This window comes from Lottia gigantea, assembly GCF_000327385.1.
Source record: "Lottia gigantea unplaced genomic scaffold LOTGIsca_165, whole genome shotgun sequence".
Lineage (NCBI taxonomy): Eukaryota > Metazoa > Mollusca > Gastropoda > Lottiidae > Lottia > Lottia gigantea.
In genome coordinates this window covers 88,409-98,940 of record NW_008708051.1, presented here as the reverse complement: position 1 = coordinate 98,940, position 10,532 = coordinate 88,409, and the positions used below count along the sequence as shown (strand labels likewise).

The 10,532-nt window shown below is 33.7% G+C and overlaps 2 protein-coding genes across 2 annotated transcripts in view; both read right to left on the bottom strand.

Moving 5' to 3' along the window:
• Positions 1-3,631: 3,631 nt before the first annotated feature.
• On the bottom strand, positions 3,632-10,524 carry LOTGIDRAFT_238739 (hypothetical protein; the record flags this gene model as incomplete). The annotated part of the gene is made up of 11 exons (XM_009051357.1): positions 3,632-4,704; positions 5,214-5,325; positions 5,802-5,961; positions 6,100-6,462; positions 6,694-6,852; positions 7,207-7,365; positions 7,708-8,155; positions 8,643-8,818; positions 9,279-9,393; positions 9,537-9,672; positions 10,358-10,524. The coding sequence occupies 11 exons, from the start codon at positions 10,522-10,524 to the stop codon at positions 4,327-4,329; spliced, it is 2,373 nt and encodes a 790-aa protein (XP_009049605.1). The 3' UTR covers positions 3,632-4,326.
• LOTGIDRAFT_238738 (hypothetical protein) overlaps positions 10,497-10,532 on the bottom strand; it is a gene marked incomplete at its 3' end in the record, with an annotated part of 10,926 nt that continues 10,890 nt past the window's right edge. The window contains exon 10 of the mRNA XM_009051356.1: positions 10,497-10,532. Coding sequence (XP_009049604.1) covers positions 10,499-10,532 — 34 coding nt within the window.

Genomic DNA, 10,532 nt, shown 5'->3' with positions numbered 1-10,532 from the left:
TTAAAGTATGGCGGCTATTCTTCCGCTAAGGGGAGTAACTCTCATGATTAAAATATTTACAATATAACCTTCACAACCAGACCACCTGCTATTCAGTCCACTTCAGAAAAAAATGATGAGTCACACTCACAGAACTAAAATAGAGTTTTAAGTCCTATTTGGCAACGTCAGTTAGTGTGTGCAATTTGGGAAATTTGTCAGGACCGCTGCATTATCCTGCTATTTTTTGAACTGACTAAAGATTTTAAATGTGCACAGCCTGTAGCATTGCATAGTCAGGGTATAAGACAAAATCTGTAGGCCTCATAGCTTGACTCTGTGAAGATGAATTTGATGCTAAAGCAGCACCCTTAGTAAAACTAAAGACTTTGTATAGGTGTTGCTGCGCTTCAGTTTTTTGTCCTTCACAAAAAGAGTCTGCTTCATTTGTATACTTAGTAAGTCGCTCCTATATGTTTCACAAAAAATATATAAAAAAAAATCACCAAAATAACAAGGGGACTCTCTAAAATGGATGTTCTGGAAAAAAAACTAATACATGAGGTTAACGCAGGTTTTATTGAGTGTAACAGAATTCTAAGCTATAATTCCAAAGGTACAAAATTTAAATTTTCATATCTAAAATATGAGTTATGGACTACACTACTATTCTTGTGCAATGGTTTATGTGCACTTTTCTGAACAACTAAAAATTATCAATTTTTTGGATCATTTGTATCATAACATGATATAAAAGTGTTTATCTCCGTAACTATAAAAAGATCATACATTCCTTAATTAAATACAGTAGATTGTAAAGATTTTTTTTTTAAATTTTTAGTCACAACGGCTTCTCTGTGGTTCTTGAAATTGAATATAAAGGTTATTATATATCAAGAGAAGTTTTTGTGATAACTACTTCATAAATTGTTAAATTTTAGTGAAAGAACCACAGATATCTGATTGAAATTTTGGAATGGTGTAAATTGATTATATTAGTGTTCCATATACACATAATAATTTTTAGAAACCTCTTTACAATCCCTTTTTAACACCCATAATATCATATCGGTCTTACGTTTTTGGCCAGAAAATTGAGGAAACATTCCTCCCTTGGACCCCTGATTTTTGTGGGGTTTTGGAAAAAAGGCTGTTCCTGTCATTTTAGTTGATGTGAAATAGACTCTGACAATGGATACAATAGGCTATATCTGTAAAATAAGGTACCTCATATTGTTATATATGTCAACTGTACAAACAAAAACCTAAAACAACACTCACAATGCTTTCAATCATGTTCAGTAGCATGAGAGTTGTGTTCAAAATTTATGTCAGCTATTCTTATTTGCATCCATACACAACTGATGGTTGCTGTGCTGTGAGGGTAACTTTAAGCTTCAAATGTGAGGAAATTTCTGCATTTGGTGCATATTTGTAGAAAACTTAAAATACAAATATGACTCAATCATTACTGATTAGGTGCTTATTGCAAATCAAAAATTGCTCAAATAGACCAAAAGATGTAAAACTCCATTTATATTCCAATTAAGTTTGTCCCCTATCTATTTGCAAATTATTTTCCAATAAAACTACCTTTTTGTCGCAAGATTTTCTGAAAATAAAACAGACTTTTGAAAATAGCAAAAAATTTTAAAAAATTGATTGTTAATAGATAAACTTAACCTATTATAATCATGTGTACTCTCTAATACAATTGTTCACAACAAATTCACAACAAAAGACAGCATTGCCAGTGATGTTTTTAAAATAAAATCTTATGTTACATGTAGCACTAAAGTGATGCAAGAAGTGACGAGATTTCACAGGGAAAAAACTCAGATGTCACTTTAACTTTCAGCCACACACATTTATACCATACTTAATTATAAAATTTGCTAATTATGCTTTATCAAGGAGAAATTTTTCTCATATTTTTTCTCCGTAAAATCTGAAAAGTATATAGTCATCTAATTTTCCCTAATGAGCAAATTGAGCCCAATTTAAGCTATCCGTGTCATTTTTCAAAATAAAAATCCAATGTCTGGTTCATTTACAGTATCATAATGTAGACTGTCTAAGATTCTACACAGTTATGATCATTCTGCTACATCTATTCCCTATAAGACTAATCACTTTCACAAGGAGGTTTTCATTGTACATGAACCATATTTGAAATTTCAGTCTGAAAATTGTCAGAGGTAACTAAAGATCATAAATGTGGGGCCTTATTCTGGGAAACTTAACTTAGGTGGATATTAGTATTGCAGCCATCTGATTAGTCAATCACTGAAATTGATTTAAAATTAAGTTTTATCCTCCAATCAAATTACTGTATATCTTAAAATCTGTATTAAGTTTTATCCTCCAATCAAATTACTGTATATCTTAAAATCTGTATTAAGTTTTATCCTCCAATCAAATTACTGTATATCTTAAAATCTGTATTAAGTATTCCAGAATAAGGCCCCTGGTAAAAGAACAGTAGCCTTTAAGTAATAAATTTGACTTGTTGCACCAAAACAATAAAGAATGAAAAAAATAATTCAAAATTTAAGACTAAGATTAAGTTTTATTAGAGAAACTTTTCAACCTGAAGCTTTCAATTCATATAAACAACACACCATACTAAATATAGATTAAATATAATAATAATCAAATAATAAACAAAATATCTAAACATAAAAAAGACTGAATGCAGTGGAACAGGTTGAACATGTTTACCATTCAAAGGAATACTACCTCTTAGATAAACATGAAATTCTCAAACTTGGTCAATAACAGTCTTTGTTCATCAGTCTACCTGTTGTCATAACCATACAACAGAATCCAGGTATAATCTGACAAATCCATTAAACATCTTTAAGTATTTTTCAATAATTACTTGTATTTTTTTGGATAATTAGCTGTTTTATGGATATATTATAATTTAGAGACAAAATGTCCCCTTGATGTATTATGTATTCTTCCACACATGCATTTCCTTACTATATACAGTATATTCTTGGAAGAATTCATTAACAGCAATAGGGGTGTTTTCCTGCTTGTCTCACTACATCCAGCCTGGGTTATCTATATACATATATCACTAGCATCAATAATTGGTTCCCAAATTTTAGAATTAACAGCTTATAACAAGCCATCTATATACAAATTCTCTAATAAATGCCAGTCATGTCTGGCTTAAGATGTCTGTTTATGTGTCTTGTGAAATCATTTACTTTTTTTATGTATCAAAGTTTTGATTTGTCCCAGACACACAATTGTGGTTAAATAAAATTCAATTTTTTGAAAATACTTTCAATTTCCATATTTCACGAAATACCACAAAAAGTTAAAATAATTCTATTTAAATATAACAAAGACAATATGGCGATATCACTTTTTTTCACGAAACAGAAAGCCCATTATTATCATAGATAAAAGCTTATATCTTAAACAAGCTTCAAGGCTTTTCAAATAGAAGACCTTTAGGTTATTTACAAGGACATTTCTAAGAAAAAAAAATACTTATATGGAACCTAATAAAGAAAGCGTATTTTATGAGAAATCTATATATTACTATCTAATAAGAAAAGCCCATATCATATCAGAGAAGCCTACATCTAATTGTTGAAAGGAAGTTAATAATTTCATAAAGAAAATCTTAAATTTGATATAAAGGATACTATATTATATATTGAAAACTATATTCATTTATAGAAAAGCTCACATTTATTAAGAAAAGCCTATATTTTATATAGAAAAGCCTTTATATTTTGTATACTGAAAGTCTAATATAACAAACACTATTTACTTCTTACTGTACAAAATCTCTCAATTCAAAAACAATTACTGTATGTTTACATCATTACAGCTTACTTATGTGGACTCTCAAAAGTTACAAACCATGTGGTGTGTCCAACAGAGATAGCACCTCACAATCTCAGTCTAAGAGCGGCATGAGGTGAAGCAAGTGGTGTGAGCCTGCTCTGCAGCACAATACAGAGTGTCATAATATCTATTCATATTATAAATAAAATAATTATACAATAAAAAGCCAAAAGATACACAAGAAAAACAGAAAGGTATACAAGTCAAAGACATCTGACACTGACCATATTCTATTCCTTTAAAGGGATATAGTCGTTTAAATATTTGTCATTCAGATTTTCATTCAAAGATAGTTGAAATTGATCTTTTGCAACTAGTGAAAAAGTTCCAAAATACTTGCAATTTTTCACTAATTTTCAATGGGAAACTTTGCAATAAAGAGGTTACATCAAATAGAAACATTTTAGAAAGAAAATTTTAACAACCATACCCCTTCAATTGAGTTTAAAATGAATAAATTATCTCATACAGTAGATACTAATGTCTCGTAGAGGACCAATCTTCTTGATTCCTTTCTAGTATTAGAGAAATCGCTTTGCTCACGTCATCATTGCTTTTCTTCAGCACCTCCTTATTGAGTTCTCGATTACAGAATCCCATAGACATCAACTGTTCCATAGGGGGCTGTTCCAACCTTGCATTTTCAGATGTAGGTGGTTGGTAATTGTCAGGAGGTGGAGTCCATGTACTTTGGGGAGGTACATAGCTATCCTCTGGGGGTTGAAATGTATCTTCTGGAGGTGTCCAATCATTTTTAGGCATCTTGAACTCTTGTTTTGGAGGAACCCACCCCTTCTTGACTTTGATGTTTTGGGCAATTTGTTGTTGTTGTTGCGTTTGTTGTTGTCTTTCCAGCTGTAAAACAAAAACAGAGATCAGCAAGGTGCTAGCAATGGAAAGGTATGCCAACTCTGATGCTTTTTTCACTGTAAAACCACATCGCTTTACTAATCTTAAACAAAATGGTGATTCAGAAAAGGTGATTAGCAAATTAGTGCTTTTGATGGTTCAACTATACCCAACCTCAGCAATATAAATAAAGTTTTATTTTCTATTTGTGGAGTATGGAGTAAAGGACAGTTTGCAAGTGCAAGGGCATTAGCCTTCTCTGATGCAATTTATATCTGTCTAGGAATCTTATCATACATATCCTCAAGCCTTGCATTATTGTCTCATACATCTTCACAATGTCAAGCTATTACAGTCAGATGACTGAATCATTAAAATGATCTCAAGTAAATTTTTCCAGATTAAGGTCCAAGTTCTCTTAAGTAAGAAAGCAACTTTTTGTGTTGTCATCTCAAACTATGACACCAGCAGACAATATCTGAATATGTTACTAAAAATAACAAAGACCAACTCACATCTTTAGCTTGCCAAGTATGAATGACTTCCTTTACTTTGAAATAGGCATTAGATGCAGCATTAGCAGCTGTTGTTATGGCAACATCAAATAATTGTTTAGCAAATTCTTGTCTGAAAAACAAGAAAACAGATTCCAAACAGGGCAAAAAAAAATAGAAATAAAAATTGAGGTTTAAATCTTTCTAATTTGTATTGTCTTGACTTTTGGGGACAGAGTGTAGCTCAGTTGATTGGTGCATTGAAATCTTTGCTTTCTAATGATACATAAACAGTTGTCTTGGGTTCAATAACTGTTCAGCTAACAAGTGTATTGTCGACCCAGCTGTAAATGGTTATTGATAATCTAGACATGATCATTGCCACTAGGTTTGGGCAAGGACCCGCTGGGTAGAAGGTATTCCTGTGAAACTAGGCTCTTATCCTTTTAATATGGATGTTTACCAAGGACTAGCTGGTAGACAGGATCATCCAAACTCTAAGATGAACTTTTTCTGATCATTTCACATTACAGACACCCTACCCTCTTTCCAGAGTGCCCACATTCAGAGTTTTTATATCATTTGAAAACTTAAAAAGATCCAACTTACTGCTCTGCACTTCCACCAGCAGTGGCCGAGGCGTCTTGACCATTAACTTGAGAACACTCTACAGCTGGTTGAGAACCTCCATTAGCTACTTCAAGAACTTGGGTCTGATGCTCTGCTTCTGTTAATGGCCGTCCACTCGCAGCAGCATAACATGACGAATCTGAAATTAATTTCAAATATATTCTATTCTAATCAGCCGTTTTAAAAAAGAAACAACATTCAAGATTCCTGAAATTCAGTTTTGAACCTACTGAAAATTAGTTGGATGTACGGATTTGATATGAGAGAAAAGTCTTACCCATTTGTTGAGCTTCCATTGATTCACTACCTACAGCTCCGTCAGACGAGTTCTGTACAATAGTGGTCTGAGTCTCAACGCAACTGGCTTCCGATTGTGGAATCTCGTCACAGGTTACTGGCATCAAAATGGAGACATCTCGAGGAATTTCAAGAATAGTGTCAGGAACTATTTGTAAGGTTGATGGAACAGCCTCAACAATATTTAGGGTGTTAATGGTAACAGCCTGTACGTTTGGTACATCACGGGGAATTTCAAGGGCAGTAACTTCTGGAGTTAGGGGTCGTGCTTCATCTGATGTGGAGGCTTGAAGTAGATCATCCACGCTAGGTTGACATGACTGAACTTCATTTTGATTTTCATCTGAAAAAAGCAATATAAAAACATCATAAAAACAGCCCATATGATTTCATAGTTCCTTTCAATTGTCCCTTAGGGATACATGCTATTGAAAACAGTTTGAAATTAACAAAAAAGGGTAGGCCAATGCCACTTAAAAACTCTGTACAGACTGGCATTACTGCAATTAAACACTTGGCATTTGATAATGGACTTCTAGCCCTGTGATAGAAGAGTGATACATAGTGTACATACCAACATCTCCTGGTTGTAGAAGAGAGGAGCGGGTTAGTGGTTTACTGGTATCGAAACAGTCTGGTAGAGGAACCACGAAAAAATCATCTGAACTGCTGGAGTCACTGTCAGAATAACTTAATAGCGATTCTATATCATCTTCTACTGCATACCCTGTTCCTACAATAACAACATTCCTTACATTAAGAAGAATACTTGATTGTTAAGTCTAGTCTAACAATAATCATTTTCAGAAATTTACAAAAATTAATTTAAAAACAAAAAAATTTTCTACAAGGATTACAACTTAAGTTTACAAGGATCCTCTCTACCAGATGGTCTTTGGTTAAACCTCATGGCATTGATCTTTCCTGGATTATCTCTATCCTTTTACAGCTGGGTCGACTGGGTTGATGTGAAAAAGATGAATTTTTCAAGGACACCAGCCTTGCACACGCAGACCGAGATGAAAACCCACAACACTCACAACCCCCACATCCCTACTGTGTCTACTAAGTTAAAGATCCAACGTACCCTGTTTAAATTCCAAACTTTGAATTCTTTCATGAGGATATTCACCTAACAATGGTACACATTCATCTAAATCACCATTAACTAGTTCCATACTACTACTGGCTGATAGTACCGTTTCTAGTTTCGCTGTTGGAACTGGTGACTTGGGAGGACTGACATCTACAATTACAATCATCTCAGTGTCAAAATCATATGATTTCCTGCCTTTACATAAGGTTTTTTTTTTATTATTATCTTTCGACACTGCTATAAGGACCTTTGCATTAGTGACGTCATAAAAACGGTTACTTTAAGTGGAATTGCAAGAACCACAGTCCTCTGACTGAAAATTAGAATGATGCTTATAGTAGCCCAGATACACATAAAAATACAATTTACAATTCCTTTAAGTCGCTCAAGTTGGTTGCAAACATGAACTCTGAATACTAGCTCTCAATTTTTACCACTGATTGGGCTACAAAAAAATAAATTAACAACTGAATTTACTGAAATTTTACGAACCTAGAGGAGTGTTTGAAGGTGTTGCAGTCTGGGATTGCTTTGGTGGAGTCCTGTCTAAGAACTCAAACGACAACAGATTGTTTCCAACATTAGCAACTTGTGTTGTTCTGACCTCGGACACAGTCAATTTCTCCATGGCTGCTACAGCAGACGATAAATTCATTTCTACTTTATCATCTGTTTCTGTTACGTCAACATTTAAACTTTCAATCTTGGTACCGGAGTCAGTTGAATTGAGTTTATTCAGATCGTTGATGGGACTCGGCTGAGTGTCCACTATCTGTAAGATGTTACGTACTACTCCCTCCTTGGGTTCTTCCAATTCTTGTTCTTGAGCGTCATCAACTTGATCTAACATACTAGGGATCAAACGGTACAGTGGCATGGGTGACTGTGTTGTCATGGTAATTGTTTCAACATCTCTTTCCACTCTCTGTTCTTCTGGAGCCTGCAATCATACTGAATACTGAATACTTTTGAAACTGAAATCCTTACAATGGCTGGTTATTAAGTGGATGATCCTATCAAAATTCCAAACCGATTTTTGACAGATTTAGAATAAGATATCACATTTATGCACATAAGCCTTTCAAGTTTCTTCCAAACCTAGCTCATACAAAAAGCCAAGAAATGGACAGATAGAAATCCATCTGGCATTAATCTTTCCCAGATAATCTGCATTCATTTACAGATGGGTTTAAAGAAACTATGAGTGAAGATAACCACAACCACCATTGGTTCTACGTTTACGTTACCAAGCAAATGACGTCATGTAAAGAAACAACACTCTTATCGATTGTGCTACTGAGCTCCATAAACAGGGGCAATAACAATATACGCCGACATGAAAATGAAAATAATCTTTTTTATGAAGAGATATGAATTTCTATACCCTTATTTTATCATATTGTCCTATCACCGAGTCCAATTCTTACCTCAGCAGCTTTAGAAACTTCCTTATCCTCTTCCTCAGTTTTTACTTCTACTACTCTCAATGGTTCCACTGGTTTCGGTTCCAGGATTTCTCTTGGTACCACATTTATCATGACCCAAACTCTGTGACCAAATGCTATCCCCTTATCAAATAACTTCCAGTGACTTTGGTACCGACCTGCAGGAATAATATTTTATTTAGTTACTTTAAGGACATGGAAATATATCCAACTTTTTGACTGAGCTACTGAAGACAGGCTACATCTAAAAGTGTGCAATGTGCACAATTTTACAAAAATAAGTTTATTTTAAACTCATGTCAAATTAAATTACATTCTACAGCCTCTACATAGGGTTAATGAATGGACAATGTCATGCAACATGTAAAGAGGGAAAAGGGAAATAATGCCAAGACATGAGTTTTAAATGTTGAGGAGGAAAGACACCCAGAATGAATGTTATCCTGAATGAATGAATGAATGTTATCCTGAATGAATGACATCCTTAATAAATGAATGACACCCTGAATGAGTGAATATCTTGAATGAATGAATGTCATCTTGAATGAATAAATGAATGAATGACACCCTGAATGAATGGTCAAGAGATTAAGGGCAGTAACTTAAACAGATACTAACCTGGTAATTCAGGCGCCAGTAGTTCTGCTGTGACGTCTCCTTCTTCTCCTGGTTTTAAACAAGGTACTGAAACTTCTGTCTTGATAGCTGGGATAGTACCATACATTAGACGTAACTGCAAAGATAAAATTGATGTCAGTCAAGAGGCCCTTTTTCTTCATCTTGAAGATATCATCTTTACCTACACTGGGATTGAGTTTAGCCTCTAACACACTGACCAACTGCTGAATTTAAGAAAAGCAGAAGTAAAATATTTACCCGTGTGGTCTCTCTCCAAATACAGGTTCCAGTATTCAACAACCGCCATGTTTTCTGCATCTTGGTTCCTGGTTGAACTGTGGTACCATCTGGTATGGTGATATCTCTAACGAACGCTGCTCCCAGTGTTAGATACCTGAAAATTAAAACCAATCACTATATCATGCTGTATCCTTGTCACTAAAGATGAATTTACAGTTTCCCCATTGTACACTACATGAGTATCAGCAGGTTAACTTTGAAATGCAGATCATGCTGACTTGTTTTGTATTTTGGTGGCGAATCTTTGATTTCTTGAAAGTCTTAGATCATATGTTGCACAATATTAGTGTCAGATTATGGATTGCAATAATAAATAATATCAATAAAAAATAATAAAGAAAATTAATAAATGATAAATAATAAATAATAATAACAATAAATGATAATAATAATTATAAATGATAAATAATAATAAAATATAATATTAATAAATAATAATTCAAATTTTCAGTCAGACCAGGGTTGTAGCTACACTTTCATTTTCCATCAATGATAAAAGCAACATGGCCAAGCATGCTTACATGAGATATGATATTGATAGCTTTGTTCGCTTCGCCATTTTGAGTCACAAATATTTTCTAGCTACAGTCCTGAGTCAGAAGTCTGTGATCCCTGCAATTTCAATAAAACTAAGCATTTGATGACGTCACTATCAAAAAAATCTGATATCATATAAGGCACTTTGAGATAATGGTGTCAGAAAAATACTTAATATTGTGAAATTGCAGGAAAAAAAAGCCCGGAAAGGCAAAGCAAAACCAGAAAATGGTAAAACTTACTCTTTATTGCAGAATTTGATATGATGAAGTAATGGAGAATGGTTCAGTTCATATCGTTCTCGCTTCTTAGGTGAATCTTTCAACCCTTCATATTTCTCCAACTTTCTTTTTAATTTTTCTTCTTTTCTTTTTTCTTTTTCAAACATTTTCTCCACTTTTTTCTTCATCTTTTCTT